Here is an 18,630-nt window from a genome sequence, read left to right as displayed (position 1 = left end):
GAAACAGCCAGCGCTGAGCCCTGACCTCCCCGTCTGCGGCTGGCAGCTGGGGCTGCACACCATGCAAGGGGGAAGGGCCCCTACACCTTCCCATCCGCACCCTGCCCAGCTGCGCTGGCTCCATGCTGTGCTCCCGCTTCTGCTCAGCTGCAACTGCACCCTGCACCAGCCCCACTGCTTCTCTACCTGCTGCCCTAAGCGAGCAGGAGCCCCACCGGGAAGCAGGTGGCTGGGCAGAGCCCTTCCACCCACGAGGGTGGGAGCAAAGCCCAAAAGAGTATGTTGGGGGCTTGTACATGTGGGCACCTCACTCCCACCCTCGTGGACGGAGGGGCTGGCCAGGGTGCATTTTGTTGGGGGGCCAGATGAAAGCGCCTGGTGGGCCGTATTTTGCCCAGCCCTGATGTCAATGGCTGGGTTATGTCTAACATAGTCAGCCCCTGCTCTGAGGTTGTGCCTGTAAGCACCGTTGCAATACAAATGAGCACGCACCACCTGGAAGTAAAACTTGAGCTTTGAGAACTAGCAGCCTGTGACCAGGTGCCTCTTCAGGATGACTGATCCCAGATGCATCGCTCTTTCAAGTGCTCCCTAAGGCAGCAGATCATTGTAGATGGCACAAAATTGCAAATACTTGCACTGAAAAACTGGGAGGAGGCAGGGGGGAAACGCAAAGAAGCAAGGTGTCATTAGGAGAAATAGCTGCTAGGAGCCTATACATCACTGAAAACCCTGAGGGATGGGCTGTGCAGAGCAGTGGCAAAGGTAGCACTAAACAGATGCAGGAGTAAACCTCTGAGGAAGGCCTGTAGGTGCTCTCATCCACCAAAGACAGGCGTAATTACGAAACTGCAAAGTGAGTAATGTGTAGGCACAGACATGGCTGCGGTACGTGCAGAGGTGGATAATCTGTTTAATAAACAGGGCCACAGGGATACTGAAGAAACCCTGTCGCGTTCACAAGACTGGCCAACCCTGATCAGAGGCACAACACTGGCAGTGGTTTCCCTTCCACTATTTTGGCAGCACGAGGGTTTTGATGTCGCCAGTCGGGGGATTTCTTGGGTTGATAGTTACTTTGGAGCACGAGACTGGTCTCTATGGCCCCTCCAGTCCTAGGCTAGATCAGTCAAGTCTCCTTTTCTGGAGAGGTCAATTCCTGTGAGCCACTATGCTAGGGCAGCACTAGTCTCCCTGCAGCTGTGCCTACCTAGGCCCCCAGACCCTATCCTCCCCGTGGCACCTGCCTCCAGCAGGGATGAGACGCCCAATGTGCCCGAGCGGAGCCAGCCTCTGCAGCATACAGTTAGTTGCTTGGAGGCCAACCCTGCTTTGGGGCTAGATTCGGCACCAGGGGAAGTCCACTTCCAGGAGCATGGAGAGGGTAGAGTGTCACTGCATCACCACACAGCCCTGGGACTGTAAATCCTGCCCCCAGGTCCAAATTTCAGCCCCCCTGGGGGCTTTATGCACATCCAGCTGAAGTCACCAGGTCACTGGCTGCCTATGCTCAGTTAGATGTACACTATAAAGGGGCCGAAGGAGGTCTGCAGAGCGGCAAGATGCATATTATACCTAAACTTGTTGTTCAAGAGTAAACTTAAAAGGGATGCCATAGGAGCAGAGAAGACTGCTTTGGACAGGTGCCGTGTCTACCCCCAGCCTAGCGAACACAGAGGCACGTGCCGCCGCAGAAACCGCTCTCCGAGCAGGGGCTGGATGTCATCACCGCACAGACTCGCAAATGACAACAACTCTGCAAAGGATAATACTGCACTTTAATGTGTTGGTACAATAGACTTGTATGCAGTGCAACAGCAGACTGTTATGCCCTATACATATATACACTGGATGTAGTTAAAGCTCATTATCATCAAACACACGGTATTCTAAAACTCACCATAGCCTACAAAAGTCTGAACAAAATCCAAGGCCACGCATACAAGTAGAGGTATGTTCCCAAGACTACAGATGATGTTGAAATAAAATACCAAAGCCTGGTGCCATAGTGAGAACTTTATCCTGGATAAATAGCTAACACCCAACCCATTCTGTTATCTCAGGTGCAAGACAATGCTTTGCAAGAGACAGGCGGTTGCAACCAAATGAAAGCGAGTCCAGAAAGTAGCAGTGCGCATGCGTCTTTGGTCCTTAAAAATGTTCTGAAGTTGCTAAGACAAAAATTTAAAAAAAAAAAAAAATCTTCCTCTGAATTCCAGACAAGTATGACTTAAGGCTTTTAAACCAAAAACCAATACAAATATATTAAACTCAAAATAGTCAAATTCTGCTCTCAGAGTCAGTAGAAATTGAGAGCTTTCATTAAAACAAAATAAAATAAAGTGACTTTGTGTGCATGTGTGAACAACAAAGTAGGCCCAGGACAGTTCAAGTGCCACAGAGCAATGCATTGAGCGTGTCCATCCTGGCAGTAGTGAGATTAGTGTTTTCAGACCGAACACCATATCCTGTACAGTGCATTGAATGACAAATCCCAGCTGGTGTAATTAAGCAGAGACATCTTCAGTGTGTTTCTGGAAATTACTGGCAGTGAGTGGTGCTGGCAATTACAGAGATATAATAAAGGGAAGGCCACCCTTTTAGTCATCACGGTCACCCTGCTGTAAAGCTCCAGGCCTGATGGAAACTAAGTCTGGCATTTTTCACTTTGCTTCTAGTAAAGGTTGAGAAAAGAGGCAAAAATGTGTGCTGGGTCAGGACACTGCAGCTTGTAAGACCAAGATTTACCAGGGAAGTGAACACATGGTGGACTCCGTATAGTCACACCCAGAAGCATATAATGTCCCATATTAAAATTAAACTGTGGTCCTATAATAATAATAAAAACAATAATAAAATATGCACAAGCGTATTTTTTGCTAGTTCTAGAAACGAGGGGAGGGAGTGATTTGTGCATTGTCCCAATTAAAGAGTCACAGAGTACTCATTAATTCTTTCCTAAGGATTTAATCAACTAGAGCCAGTGCAGTTCGCTGCCTGATTTTCCATACTGAGATTTAACATGTGGTTGATGTCCCTGGAAATACGTGGCTCGGTTGTCCCTATACAAGGGGCCAACTGAACAACGATGCCAGTGCATTTATAAGGGTCCCTGCCACAGAATTACGCTCTCTCAGAAAGGACATGGAGAGTGGGCAGCGTTAGAAAGCCCCTTCCCAAAGCTTTGGCCCACTGAACTAGAAACTTGAGATACTCTAAAAGGAAACTGTCAGTCTAGTCCAATCAACGGACTGAAAAATCCAAGGAGGCAAATTCAATGAGATAAAGTGGTCAAAAAACCTCTTTGGATTCATTAGCTCCCTTGCCAACTCAACAGCGGGTTGCATAAAGATTCCTTTAAAAAAAAAAAAGAAAAATTAAAAACTTTGACTGGTAAAATACTCTCACGCTGAGGCAGAGGAAGGTGCGTAAAACCCTGAAGACAGGTAAGACTGTACCCCTGAATTGTTTAGAAATTAGTTCCCTGCAAGGTAAGAGACTAGAAAACAAGCGTCTTTAATTCACCATAAAACAACAGGAGGTGGCAGGCGAATGCTAACAAAATACACATCCTCAACAGACTCGGGTCACACGAAGAGGTATAACATACACGTTCAGAGACTGATACAAGACACAGCAGAAGAGTTGCAATTAAAGTTATTGTAGGAGTCCTGAATTGTCCTGGGAGAGAATTCAGGAGCCTCCTGTTCAGGCATTGATGCATGTACGCGACCTTGCAAAAAACTCTGCAGCCTTTCAGTATTTCCTATGTTGCACTGTACTTCATTTACCAAAGACAGTTTTATGTTAGAAACAGGCTCTTCTTTCCCACCCCTCTGCTGCTGCTTCCGATGGCGGTCGATTTTGTTGTAGACAGGAGACAGCATAATTAAAAACTATTGGGAGCTGTGTTCCCCTGTGACGTGAGAGACAGTTTAGAGATTCACAGGACCTACCTCATTGTTACATTTGGGCTTGCGGGCAAGCCTCATACTGCACAAGTTAGGACAACAACTCACAACAGCTCGGTTTAAAAATCAGATGTACAAATGGTGAGGGACAGACGGACACGGGACGGCACAACCGGGGAGAGTGCATTCGGAGAATGGCACCGTTTCAGCTTCTGATGAGCGACAAGAATTCCTCGCGAGTCTTTGGATCCTCCCGGAATACGCCCAGCATTGTGCTAGTCACTGTTTTACTGTTCATCTTCTGGACCCCACGCATTACCATGCACATGTGCCTAGCAGAAATGAAAGAGGTGCCATGTGAATCAGGCTGGCTTGCTCTATGTGACAGCAGCTATGACAAGCGGCTGTTTTCCAGGGCTGTGTTTAACCCTGATGACCATTTAAAGAGAACTAACCCACTCTTCAGGCAAATGGGTCTGTTGAAAGCATCTAAGTCGGTGTTTTGCAAGGAGCCTGAATAGTCAGGTTTCCAAATACACTGGATGTGGAAGGTCTACTTCCCTGGAACAACAGCCTGCAAGCCTGGCATCATTTTAATGCACGGCTAAAAATGCGGCAACATACCTGTTTAGAAACATGAGCCGAGTCCTGCTGCAGAACGTACTTAGCCTTTAACGAGGGCAGAATTTGGATCCAGGTTTATTTAGGACTGCTAGCTAAGCAGGCAGCTGCCACCGCTGCATAAGATAAGAGATAGCCGCCACCCCCCTCCCCGCACGGGGCTCTAATCCAGCAGCATGCTGACTAGCTGAGATGCAGCCCGCGCCGCGTGCCCTTGCGGAGGTGCCGGCTCATGAGCAGAGCTGTCACATGGCTAGACTACGTACCCCACTTTGATGGAGACACGTGATGCAAAGAATAGCAGATGTGCAACACATAGACCGAAGGGCCTTCTTTATAAGCACAGCCCATCCGGAGTCCTGGCCTGTCACTATAGAGAAGAATGGCTCGTGGCGACTTACGTTGCTTCGATAACCACTCCGACGCCAGCGGGCTGTAAGGCTTCGGTGATGGCTACTGCAATTTGTTTGGTAAGGCGCTCCTGGACTGCGGACACAACAGGGACACAAGGAGAATTAGGCCCAGAAATACCAGCCACCCTCCTGCTGTTGGATCTGTACCTTGTGCACAGGAAAGGGGGCACTATTAAATAAGGGAATTCCTCCCTATCCCTGCACTTCCTGGCTATTGAGCTTAAGGACCCCTCGACACATTTACAGTATTGCACAATTGACTGGTTAACTGTGCAATTACCTTAAGTACCGTGCGCGTGCAGCTGGTCTCATCACACAATAAAAAGCTCCAAACAGCTATAATGTTAGACCGTGAAAATGTGTACTAACTTTACAGCTGGTTGCCATCAAGCTTTAATTGGCACTGGACTTCCCCTGCAGCTGGGAGCCCTGCCAGCTTTGGGGGAGCCCTGTCCGAATCCCAGGACCATTACAGACTCTCAGCCCCGGCAAGTGCAGACCCAGGGTCCCAGCAGCATGCAGGGCATGGCTACCATCTCCCAGTCCTGGGGGTGCTTGAAACCCCCAGGGTGGGGAGATCTCCACTGCAGTGATCTGTCCTCCTGGGAGGGGTACATGAAGACACCCTTGGAGTTGGCAGGTCACCGCAGAAGTGATTTCCCAGCCATGGCGGATGTGCAGGGTGCTCCCACAGCTGGGAGCTCCCACAGCCTGGAGAAAGGGGCTGTCACCATGATGCTGGGTGCCTCGGCTTTGTCTTTGAGAGCCCCACTGTCAAGAACAGGCTGAGAGAAGGTACAAACGTTGGGTCAGGGCGGTCAAACCTACCCTTGGCCAGGCCCGAATGCAACCCCCTGGTTTTCGCTGACCAGAAGAGCAGGTGGGATTTAGGGTCAACAACTCCACGAGAGAAGAGGGGTAGGAAACAAAAAAAGGAACCGAGAGCATACAGCCCTCAAGGATACCCTCCATTTCAGTAGTTACATGGTTCATAGAAATGCCTGAGCTAGTGGTAAGATTTTGGACAAGGAAGGCAACACAGCACACAACTACAAATGCCTGTCCTGCCAACTCAGAGCATTTTCCCCCCAACGCTGCTTACACTTTGGCCACATACAGCCCTGCTGCAAAAGCCCTACCAGCGGGTCAAAAGTGGTCATCTTCCTCCAGGCAGTAGAGACTACTACCACAGCCTGCAGTTCTCTTATGGGGATAAATTAGATCATTTAACCCAGAGATGTGAAGACTGAGTGGGGATTTGAGGACAGTCTTCAAATACAAAGACGGGTCATTCTAAAGAAGAATGTGATGAACTGGGGTTTTTCTTTAGCCATGGGGGGACAGGACAAGAAGTGATAGGCTTAAAATCTTCCGTGCTGCAACTTAACTTGGATGTTATGAAGAGCTGTCTCAAGTAGCAGTTCAGGACTGTGACAGATTATGTGGGGGGGGTGAAGTCTGCAACCTTGGGGGTTTTGAGGTGCAGGTTAAGTGAGCATCTGTCTGGGATGGTTTAGGCAAGAGTCAGGGGGTTGAACCAGGCAACCCGCTATGGTCTCTTCCAGCCCTACTTTTCTACATGCCCCAAGAATAAAGTTGACTGCTCACCTTGTAATCTTCTACTGTAGATCTCCACAATCCTAAAAAGAAGGAAAGTCAAAAGGCTGTTAGAGCACTTTCTAAGTGAAAACACAGACACTCATCCAGTACCAGTTTACCAAGGTAGACACCAGCCTCTTGGCCCATCCCAGTGTCAGTGGGAGAGGAAACATCCTTCTGGCAGCCTCTCCTGCTGAAATTACAGGGCTGGTCAGGGCAGCTGGCCCTCAAGTAACACCCTTTGGGATCGCTCCCAGTTGCCCATGGCTTGGTGTTGGATTGTGCTTATGAAGGGCCCAAGCTGTGGCTCCCAAGATCTGCAGCATCCTGTTCTCCTCCAGGCACCTTGCAGCCTCTGAATACAGCCTCCCAGTGCTCTTCCTGGGAGCTATGGTGACATGGCTTCCCAGCTGGAGCCTGGTCCTAGCTCAGTAGGAACAAGGGAAAACTGTGGGAGGATCTAGGATTTCGAAATGGAGCATGTGGATGACGTCCTGCATCAACGCAACCCGCATTCTTCTCCAGTTCAAGAGAAACGACACGTCTTCCTAGTATGCTAGGGGCCTAGCTTTAGGTTATTCCATCTCAGATCAATGCAAAAACCAATACAAGAGTTCCAGTGTGCACTCATTTGCTAGATTATGTATTAGAATTAACAAAAAAACCTGCAACTAGGCAATAAAATAGTCAAGAGAGCCATTAAGTCTGCTAGTCATTGTAGTTAAATGTATGGTCTCCTACTTAGATTTGTAAAACAAAACCGAGTCTTTTTGAGTGCCGTGGCAGTGCCTCCAATACGTCACTGTCAGTCATTTCTGCACCTGAGTTAATGTCACCATACCCGAGTTATGGTTTTTAGGCACAGCTGGGTGATCATACAGCCCAGTTTAGCCGGATCGTTTTGGATTCTGGCCGGCGTGAGAATTAAAATGAATATCCAGGAAACAAAGAGGTGCGGGGTACAGTCTGGCAGGGAGGCGAAGCACTGTGGAGCAGCATGGTGCACCGGGTGGGTGGGCAGACAGGTGCTGCTCCCTGCCCACCCGCCTGCCTGGCACGCCACGCCACCCTGCCTGCAGCAGCACCTCCGACTTGGGGGGAAGCGACAGGGACCACTTGTTCTCACCCAAATGATGTGCTCTCTAAGACCAGTGATAGACTGTCACTAGTGTTCACATGGGGTGGGGGGAGACAAAAAAAGGCACAAATGCTACAGGGAAATAAAATGCCACTTTGGAAATAAAATACAACTTTAACCCACTCTTGTTGTCACACAGATGATTTGGGGGTAACACAGAGAGTTACAGAGTTGTTATTTATGTAAATCAAGGGTGTTTTAGATAACAAACAGACACCCAAGGATGCTGCTATAAAAGTCTCCTATGTTCTCCTTGTTAAATCTGGACAGAAGCCAGATGTTTCTAGGCAAATACTAGCTGGGGGCACTAGTGATGAGACCGTGCTAAGAACAATGCTCTCTTGCTTTCCGAGTTAAATGATTATTCTCAAAAGTGACTCTAGGGGAGATAAATTAGGTACATTACCAACAAAGCAGCACAAATGTTGGTAAGAAATATTTTGCACAAATTATTAAAAAAAAAATGTTGACACTTTTCTAGATTTAAATTCAAGACGATCTGCAAGCATATTTCTGCATGTAAAAGGTATTATTTGTGCCAGGTTACAAATGCATGCTCTAAAAACACAGAGAAATGTGCGTGTTTACTAAATACGGGTTATCCTTGACTACACAAACTCAACATATTAAAATAATCCTATTAGGAGAGATTATACCTAAGGTACCAACAGCCTCACAAATCTTTGTTTGAATCGCAGGTTGCATTAAATAGGGCAAGGAAGGAATGTATTTTTTTTAACAAACAGTCAAAAACACCATTCTTTAACCCAATCAAGGACAATGAATATTTTATTGTCCAAGAACCTGATCCTTCGCCACTGAAGCAGATGGGAATTTTACCGCTGACTTTCAAAAAGGCAGGATCAAACCCCCAAATAGGGAACCCCCTGCCCCAGAAAAGTACTAGGCACTCCACAGTGTGTTTCTATAATAATAGGTAGAAAGAAAATTATGTGCTTTTAATGACACATTGCCAACTGTAGAATAATCATTTAAGAGCAGTGATAATTTCATTTTGAGTCCTTTTGTACCTTTGCAGTTTGAAGATAAGTGCAGAGATGTGTATACACAAATCAATTGATTTATACTTTGAATCTGACCCTGAACAAGGTCAGAAAAGGTAAAACATTAAGAACAAAGCCAGGGTAGTGGTTCTCAAGGGTTTTTTTTAGCCTCGAGGCACCCCTTGATACATTTAAGGCACTGCTCAACACTGAAGGCACCCCTCAGAAAAATGCCAGCTCCTAGTTTTCACTTATTTTTTATACCATAGGAAAAAAACAATAGCACAAGATCACAACTGGTCAGAATGTTTTTGGCCCTCTGGATTCTTATTTGAAATCTCCGGGTTTATCTTTGGGTAAATGTGATCTCTTTTATTAGAGCAATTAAATAGTTGGGAAAAGATGTCCTTTGCAAGCTTCTAGGTACAAACGCCCTTCTTCAGGCATAGGGAGAGTCTGATGGCGTTTTGTGTTCTCCTGTGTGGAACAGAAGCCAACATGCAAAATGTAGGTCTGTGAAAATGCAAAATGTGTGGCAGTGAGGATGAGAGGGGATGGGAGTATTGTGTGTGGATTTTGCAATATAGAAGTAAGGATTTTTTTTTCAGTACTTAAGAGCGTAATTCGTAACAGGAGACAAGGGATGTAAGACACGTAGGTGGCAGGGGGTGATAAATGGGTTTATCTTGTGAATCCTTTTGCAAGGCTACCAGTGCTATCACTGCACTGCACCCTGCAGCAGCTTTGAAAGGATCTCACAGCAGCCCTGAGAATCACTGTGCTAGGGAATCTTTTTACTAGGGCTGTTCACCTTTAGAAACCCGACTCAGAAACAACATCGTGCAAGCTACCCTTTGAATTCCAGTTATACAACTGTCGGGCAACCTGGATCCCAAGGTGCCATCCATCCTATTCAGTGGCAGTAAAGGACAAAACAGACTGTAAAGAACTGTAGGCCCACACTTTTCTACATGTCATAATAATAGTGCTTCCAGTGAAAGGGGCTCAGAGCGGCACCCTCAGTTCCCAGGATGCGTGCACATTATAGGGGCAGGGATGAATACAAAGGACCCTTGAAGTTCAGGGCTGAATAGTCTGCCTGATCCCATTAGCCTGGGCAACATGGTGCCTTCCAAGCTCCGATAACTTCTGCTGCATCAGGCTGACAGATGATCTCCCTCTAATGTGCAGTTGCTTTAACAAACCTTTCTGGTTCTTCTCGGATCTCTGCAGCTCAGAGCCAGATTCCTTCTCCAAAATACCACAGGCTGAATTTAAAATGCTGTAGTGGTACCGTCTACCCACTCCCTTCCCACTAAGAAAACCCAGCATGCATGTGGATTTACAGGGCTGACTCTCACTAGTGTTACTGGGAACTACATGTGTACATCCTCTGTATCGGCGAGGGAGTAGACAGACTCCTTCCATTCTTGACTGTGGCTCAAAACCTAATATATGCTTGCTATCACCTTGCTATCACCCACAAGTCCTTATCCTTGATAAATGTCATTTTTCTGCCAGATTCAGCCCAGCATTTGATCCAAGAGCACATGCTGGGGAAAGCTATTCGTGTGGCAAACAGATTTCTGAAGTGTCCCATAATGACTCTGGTTCCTAAGCTGCACGTCACCAATAAACGCTATCCCTAGGCAGGCTCACCGCAGGTTCCAGGGAAACAAAATGTCAGATTTAATTGAAGAGTCAATTAACACGGATGAAGAAAAAAAAAAAAAAAAAAAGTTTGAGATTCAATTTAACATAATCCAGAGATAGACTGTAATTATGTTCATTTACCATTTACAGATCTTGAAGGGTTATAACCCAGAGTCCATTTTTATTAGCCAAAATCAGCTAATAAACGTTATTGGTTTTAGTAGCCTGTTTTCCAAACTAGCTTCTCAAAATAAGCCCTTGCTCTACCTACTATAAGACCACAGCGCATCAGTTTTTTGGCTATATTACAGGAAGCTTTGCAATTTCCCCGCACCTCAAGCAGCTTTGGTATAAACCACCGGAGAGCAGCAATATAAGCTTTGATTTTCCAGCAGACTTAATGATAAAAATAGGTTTAAATCCAAACCCAGAACAAAATACTGCCTGCTGTATTTTGGAGGGGGAGCAGATTAGAGAGATTAGCAACAGCCCAGAATCCAATTTGTCATTGTTTTCATTAGATTAGCACTTACCTAGCAAGCTTGCTGAGACCAAGGACTTGTTTGTTAGGAAGATAACCAATATGTACCTGGAAAAAGCAGAGTCAGCCATTAGCAGGGTCAACACACTATTGAGGACACCCGTGAAACACATGCATAGTGTACAAGATGTGCATTTCCTTCATGTCAAACTCTGAAACAGGAGTGGGTTTAGCATCCAGAAGTCTCAGCATGTGGAAAGGAAGTGCTACCATGCAAGTCTAAAAGATGAGAGAGCAGCAAGCAGAGACTGACGGTGCCTGGTGAGTTCAGTGCTCGTGTGTACAGCGGCTGCATTTACTGGGAGAGATCACCACTCTTACGTGTCAGAGTGGTTATTAGGCTTATTTTTCTGTTCTCAGGAAGGCTATAACCTACACAAAGACCTTAATATTGAGGTGAGATATAGACATTTTTAGGGGAGCATTTATCACTCAGTACAGCAAAGTTCAGCTAAGATAAATGCAGCCTCCTTTTAATGCCTACAAAACATTTAAAATACAGAACCTGTTCTTTTATTTTGGCTGGAAAATTCATCTGGCAAAAAGCTGACAAACTGAAATGCATTTAAAAGGCCAAGGCCTGCAACACTGATGTTACAGAAGGTGAGATGAAGCCCATGTCTGTCCCGTTCAGATAGTGCATATCTGAACACTGTTCCAGTTTAATTTGTAACTAAAGTATTCTCTGTTTCCAATAAAGACATCCCAAAAGTGGTGACACTTTTCAGAAGTTGGAAAAAAGTGCCAATGAGTTGTGGGTTTACTGTTCTAGCAGATTGCAAACCACCATTTGGTGTCCTTGTACCACCAACTTGATATATGGGCCAAATTACAACAGTAGGAAGGGGTCAGTGTGGGGCTCTCTCTCATTTCGCCAAGAGAACTGATCTTCTGGAAGCCTATTGTGCTAACGAGACCACAACTGCCCCTAATTACCTGGCTACATTGTTCACTTCTATCACTTCTATCACTTTTCTGATGGGTAATCAACCAGCTGACACCTGGAAGACATGAAACATTTCAGAGCAAGTCAGAAGCACAGCTACTTGGAGATAAAGCAATGAGGTTTTGCTGCCCGTGGAAAACAGGTCGGCCGTGAGTTTTTAAACAGCACAGCAAATCCACCATTTGCTGGCGAGCACTGGTAGCATGCTTGATGTACCCAACAGGAGAATGGCTTGCCCAACGATACTTCAAGGCAAACCAAAGCTGTGGGTTGCCTGTTTTAGTGGTAGGACCGAGTCAGTGTTTGCAAAGAGATTTCTCCAAACCACCCAGGCTCAAGCTGCAAAACACAAAAAAAGAACGCCACAGAAGTAATAAGGAAGATGACACACGCTGTACAAGAACTACACAACAGGCCATTAAAAAGTCAGAAGGCAAAAAGTAGCTTTACTTTCCATGGATAAATATTAGCAAAAGGGCAGGGGGGGAACAAGAGGTAATGACCTTCAACCAGGTGTATACATCACTGGCTTCTCTTCAAGTGACTGACTTTTAAGAAAATGGACCATAATCTTTGCACCTTTACCCCAAAGTCAGGCCCCCACAATGAAGCTGTGCGCCTTAAGAGGGAAGCTGATTTTTCTGCCCAGAATCAGAACACCCCGTTTTGATTTCTGCTCCGAAACCAAATGCCCAGGAGCAGCAGCAGCATTGCTGTTCAAGCAGCCAGGGCAGTCCGTTGACTTAACGGGTCTTTTACTTTGCTCCATAGGTGTCGTCTGGCCTTTTTAATAGTCTTGGCGTTCCACTAATTAAGCTAACCTTCCTTCTGGGAATTCTGCTGTCTGCTAGCAACTCCTGGTCTCTGTCCTCTGATTTCACAGCCTTGCAGGCCTTTTGGCTCTTGTCCTTGCTCTATGCAGCTGTAACTCAAGAAAAATCATATGGTCTTCATTTTGCCTTTCCAAAACCAAGGTGCATATTACATCCCAGGGCACACTGTATGCGAGAAAATACAATACGTGGGAACGCAAGTGGGCATGGAGAGGATTTTAAAGGACACAGGAACACCTGCATTTCTATAGCCCACATGTGCAGTGCAAAGAGGCACTGCATTAGGGAGTGGGTTCATCTTTCAGTGCTGCTAGGGGAGCAAAATGTGGAAGATCACAATTAATAATTAATTGTTCTGAGGGCCTCAGAACAAATATTAGCAAATTGAAAACCCTTAAAAGAAGGGTCAAAGGGGTCTTTTCAAAGGGTATCATCTGGAAGTCAGGCTTTTTGAGCAGCTCAGCTTCCACATACTGCCATCAGTCACTTCTGGATGTCTTTGGACCTGCAATTCTGCTACTATTGTACTTGCCCGTTTAAGACAGTGACACTAATCAGATGCTTGTACAGTTTGTGGGGATTAAGGAGATGAAAATGCACTGCCTGGCTTTTCAATTGTTCAGGCAAATGCAAAGCTCCTGTCCAGGATGACCTGGTATAATATCAAGATGTCTGCCCTAAAGGCTTGGTACTGGTTCATGAAGAAGAGCTTTGATCTAAAATGTCAGAAACTATTAGGTTAATCAGACTGATAAAGGTTGAGCATTATATTTTAAGGGCTTAAATCCACACGTAGCTTGCATTAAGGAGGTTTTCATAATTTGTATTCTGAATATCTACATCACAGCTGTTAGCTGCAGATAGTTATGGCTTTAAGAAAGGCAGCCAGGAAGCACACTTGAAAGATTGGTTTAAGTGCATATTGCAGGGTTTGTTTTGCAGAGATTTACCTTTCCAACAAATGGAACGAGGTGATGTTCACACAGTGAAAACATGTCTATGTCCTTCACAATTACCATCTCATCATGATCTTCATCGAAGATGGCATCATTCAGAACATCTGAAATTAAAACATTTGCGTCAGAAACGTACACGTGCAGAATGTGCAATACACAGGAAATGCTGGTTTTATTTCCACTTGATTTAGTAAAGAATCCACCCTATCAAATACACAATTGAACATTTGTGTATATTTTAGGGGATTGGAGGCATCTTTAAAAGCTAGGTACTCTAGGGCTGTGCAAAATTTCACTGGCTGTTTCGTTTCAACACTGTTTCAACCAATTTCGAGGTTGAAACAGCAAAATCAAAACCAAAAGCCCTCAAAATAGCCTCAAAACAAAACAAGGCTGGTTGAAATGTTTCAAAAGTCGAAACGTATCGACCATAGGCTGGGGATGAGAAGTCAGTCCAGCTAGGCTGGCTTCCCATCCCCTGCGCAAGATCCGGTAAGGGACAGTGAGTCAGCCCAGCTGGGCTGCTTCCCCAAACCCAGCGCTAGATCGTGCTGGGGCAGGAGGCAACCCAGCCGGGCTGCCTCCCGTCCTCAGTGCTATCTAGCACGACAGTCGGGGAAGCAGCCCAACTGGGCAATCTAGCGCTGGGGATGGGAAGTCAGTCCAGCTGGTCTGACTTCCCATCTCCAGCGAAACTTGAAACAGCTTTGAAGCAGCCTTTCTGTTTTGATGGGATGGAATGGAACGGAACAGCTGTTTCGATTCAAACTGAAATTTGAGACGAAACACTGTTCCGTTGAACCGTCGAGACTCAAGGTGAAACGGAACGGTGCCGTTTCACACAGCCCTACTAGGTACAGACAGTCAAAAAGACCAAGGTGGAATCGATCCAATCTTCACAGGTTTGTCTAAACTGTGTAGACTGGAACAATAATGACTAGAACTCACATCTGCTCTTCAGTCACGAAAGGCAGGCAAATGCCCACACTGGCCCAGGCCAGAAAGGGGGGCATCGCTCAAGCACGCCTCCCAGTTGGTCAGCCATTGCCGAGTGGGGACCACCCCTGATTGGCTGCCTGGAACATGCCTCCAACCCCATTGTCTTGATGTAGGGAGGGGAGGAGCCCTTGTCACAGTGCCAGCTCCCCTGAGTGGGGTGTCTGCCCATGTTGAGCAGCCCCATGCCTCTGGGGGTATCTCCCAGCCTAGCCAAGGCTCCCCCTGAACCCTGCTCTGCCCAGAGGCATAGAGAAGCAAAGGCTAGCCCACCCAACCTGTGAGGCAGGGGTTAGTGGGAAGCTATACAGCATGCTGGGATGCTGCAGGACTGAGAGGTAACTTGAACCCTGAGCAGATTGGAGACAGAAGTTCGATAGACCAGTGTAACCTAAACTGGTTAAATCCAATGCTACGTCCATCCAGGTCTATCTTAAACTGAGTTCAGCCATTTTGAAACCAGTCTATGTGTACTGAACTTCTGTTCTGTTCCAGGTTTAGACCAGTTTCTGATCACTTATACTGGTTTACATGTCATTTCTGTCCCTAGCCACAGAAAGATGCATCTCTCCCATCAATGATCTCCAGTAACCTTGTTTTTTAAATAATTTTCTAGGCCCAATTGACCTATTTAAACTCTTGGCAATCTATATACGACATATTTTACAATATATATACGACATGTTTTGGAGATTGTGTGCTTTGGGCAAGGTCCGTGGCTGTCAGACCTCCTGCACCGTTCAAGCTGCTTGTATCACATAACTGACATTAAACCCAATTTGTTCACAGGAAAACAAGTGTGGCTCCCCAAGTGTTTCAGAATGGGAAAAGTAGACAGCTAATGAAGTAACTCAGGAAGTAAAGTCTCATTATTGCAAGGCTACTGCTGAAAAAGAAGGCCTGGTTATAAAGGATCTTCATGTTGTACTTGCTCTTCCATGTCCCGCATGGCAAAGTCCAGCTGGGCCAGGGTTCAGGCCAGAGGCAAGCCAGCACAAAGTTCCACCCTGTACTTAAAAACTAGTGCTTAGCATGGGATAAACACACCCAGGCAAGAGTGATTTAGGCACATGGTAGCAACCTGACAAGATAACTCCCCTTCCCCATGTTTCACTTTGTGGCATAGAGCCTCTCAAACTAGTTCCATGGCTTGATGCAACACCATCCATCTCCAGCACTTGCCTCTTCAAGCTCCCTCAAAGCATGGGACAGAGTCCATCAGCTAATGGAGATACAGCCCGTTTTACCTGCGCTCCAAACAGAGGTACTTAAAAAAAAAAAGGATGACAGCAAGGAAAGCAGAGGGAAGGAGACTAGTCAGCTCCTCCTGTAGCAAATGGGCGCTGCCTGAGTGCAATGCCTGCAGCCTTTGTGCTGTTCCCAAAGGATGGTACCCAGCTCCTTAACTTGCGTCCGACTGAGGTCAGTCCTGCATCATGCATCACTGAGGATCCCAAGAGGCCACACTATATTGAGAGATGTCAGAAGGATGTTAGCCAATGCCCCGAGGTAAGAGACCCAGCCTGCTATTCAGAAAGGGAAGCAGAGATCAGCCCAAGAAGCTGTCTGCTTTGTCTCTGTAACCTCAAACCTGCAACGGCTATGCTAGCAATTCAATGGGGCATCCAGCCAGCCTAATAGGAACAGCTAACAAAAAGGAGCTGCTCGTAGGTTCATACCAGGTATTTTGTGCAGCCTGAAGCAACTACTAGACAGCTCCAGAGTACCATAAAAAGAGCAGGGTGAACAAGAACAAAAGGCGCCGTGCACCGGCGGTAACTTTGTTAAAAAGGTTCACTCTGGTCCTTGAGTGACTCAGTGGTTAATATACCAGTTCAACAGTTGTGCCCGCCACATCATGTTATACACCTTCCCTCCGACACGCACGTCTACCTAATGGCTGCCATCTGGTGCCGACAGCATATCGCCATCGCAGAGTGTTTTAATTTCCTGCGTGCTATCAGCAGGATGCAGGTAACCCTGGAAACCAGCATCTGCGACATTCTGCCTTTGATGAGCGCTCATTACCACGAAGGCCTGGCGATCTCAGCAAGACGCAACCTTGGAGCGTTGTCTGGGCCATTCAGTGGACCAGGAATGATGGGTGGGCCCCGAAAAGATGAGGTGGCTTCTTCACACGGGCAGAGAGCTGTGCCCCTTGTGGGAGTCAGTCCAAAGGATGAGGAGGAACAGTGGGACGGGGGTGGGGGGCAGGAGAGGCACACACTCCTCAGGGCTGATGGGTCCCTATCAGAGGGGAGAACAGCAGCAACCAACTACGTGCCACCAGGGAGGGAGGGAGGAAAAAAGTGCCAAGAGCCAATTCGAGCAGCCGCAGTCCAGAGGAGGCTGCCTATGTATGTGGTCCTATGCGGAAAGGCATCCGCCGAGCTCCATGCAGCTCGGAGCACGTTCCCCTGCCATGTGCAGCAGAGCTGATGCATTCCCGGGACCTGTAACATCCAAGGACCCAAAGTCCCAGCACAGAGCACTCCCCAGGACAGAGACCGCCCCGAGTAGCCCAGCCAGCACAGGGGAGCAGAAGGCACAGAAGACAGGATAGCCCCGAGCAGCATAAGCCGTTGGCACTCCCTCTCTGCCATCCAAACAGCTGCCCGTCTTCTTCCCCACCCCATTCCTTTCTGCCTCGAGTTCACACTGCTCACCCACCCCTTTTCAAGTGCCAAATAGCTCTGCCCCTGCCGGCCGGCCAGCCAGCCGTCACCAGGACTCGCAGGGCCCTGATGGGGCCTCACACTCCAACAGGACAAGTCTCAGGACCAGCTCACTGAACACCTATGAATCCCAGCAGGGTTCAAGGGTCCCTGCTTTGTCCTAACCCATCAAAGCCTTCATGCCTTTCCCCTTATGCCCTCCATTTCCAGTAACCTCCTTGTCCGTGGGCCAAGCTCCTTCCCTCCCTTCCGGCTGATCCTAGTCGTGCTCCTCTCCAAACCAGCACTGCGGCCGCTGCGCCACGTCCGAGCCCCAGGAGAACTGTCTCCTTCTCCCACCTCTGGCCATAAACACAGTAAGGAAATCGCCCACATCTCCAGAGGCTTGGTCTGAAAGGGGTTGAGCTTATTCAGACGGTGCCAGGAAGATCAAGGTCAGCTGGTAACGGGGTCTCTTTCCAAACTGGGAGCTTCCACAAAGGACAACTGCAAGCCAACAGGGACCCTGCTTAATGAATTAGGCAGAACAATGCAGCTTTTTGAGGGGAGAGCTATTTGAGTGACAACGGCTCACTCAAAAATCCCAAACTTTGTCAGGAGAGACCTTTTCGGGACTGACGTCTGGTGCTAGGCACTGTACAGACCAAGAGCTTAGGCAAAGAAGACAAGACAGTGGGCAAGTGGGAAAAGAGAAGAGCCGGGAGGGGAAGCAGCACAGGTAGGGTCCCACCAGCCAGCCACCGGGCTGGGACCAGGACAGAGGGCTCCCACCAGCCAGCCCAGTGCCCTTCCATGCTGCCACCGTACCACAGGCACCTCTGTTTTCCCCTTTGACTGGAAGAATAAAGCCGACTTGGCAAACTTCCCAGAGGAAAAGGAAGGGAAGACAAATCAGGAGACCCTTCACCTTTTCCAAGCCATCAGCATCTCACTCACCGCTCTGCTTCATCTTTAAAGCTAGTCCCAGCAATTTTCTAGCTCGAGACTAGCCACGTGTAGGTCTGGCCTGGCGTCTCCACAAAGGGCAAAGGGGTAGAAGAATTAGCAGACTAGCAAAAATGGTAATTGGGGAAAAAAAGAAAAAACACCTTTAAGAGCCTGGGAGACAGGGCCAGAAAAATGACCTCAAAACTAGCAAGCGGCTTTCTTCTCAAGCAAGGTGCCAGACACGCACCTGAAAGGGAAGCGGGTTAGCTAGAGAGCCTTGTGGCCCTGCCACAGCTCCCCGTGGCAAAGGAGTGCGTGGAGTTAGTGTCACCCAGACCCGTGGCATGAGAGCTGGTGCATCTGGCACGGAGATTAAGTCTTCTCATTTTCATGAAGATGCAGAGGTTTTCCTTTGCA

General features: G+C 47.4%; 1 protein-coding gene across 1 annotated transcript in view; it reads right to left on the bottom strand.

Annotated features, from left to right (window-relative positions):
• Nucleotides 1-1,759: 1,759 nt before the first annotated feature.
• Nucleotides 1,760-18,630, bottom strand: part of GCH1 (GTP cyclohydrolase 1) — a gene marked incomplete at its 5' end in the record, with an annotated part of 26,345 nt that continues 9,474 nt past the window's right edge. Inside the window, 5 exons of the mRNA XM_019551175.1 lie at nucleotides 1,760-4,243; nucleotides 4,934-5,018; nucleotides 6,554-6,585; nucleotides 10,873-10,928; nucleotides 13,610-13,719. Of these exons, the coding sequence (XP_019406720.1) occupies nucleotides 4,117-4,243; nucleotides 4,934-5,018; nucleotides 6,554-6,585; nucleotides 10,873-10,928; nucleotides 13,610-13,719 (410 nt within the window). The remainder of the gene's footprint in view (nucleotides 4,244-4,933; nucleotides 5,019-6,553; nucleotides 6,586-10,872; nucleotides 10,929-13,609; nucleotides 13,720-18,630) is intronic.

The sequence above is a fragment of the Crocodylus porosus genome, unplaced genomic scaffold (genome assembly GCF_001723895.1).
Source record: "Crocodylus porosus isolate Cpor-Errol unplaced genomic scaffold, CroPor_comp1, whole genome shotgun sequence".
NCBI classification, from domain to species: domain Eukaryota; kingdom Metazoa; phylum Chordata; order Crocodylia; family Crocodylidae; genus Crocodylus; species Crocodylus porosus.
This window is presented reverse-complemented; position numbering and strand designations above follow the sequence as displayed.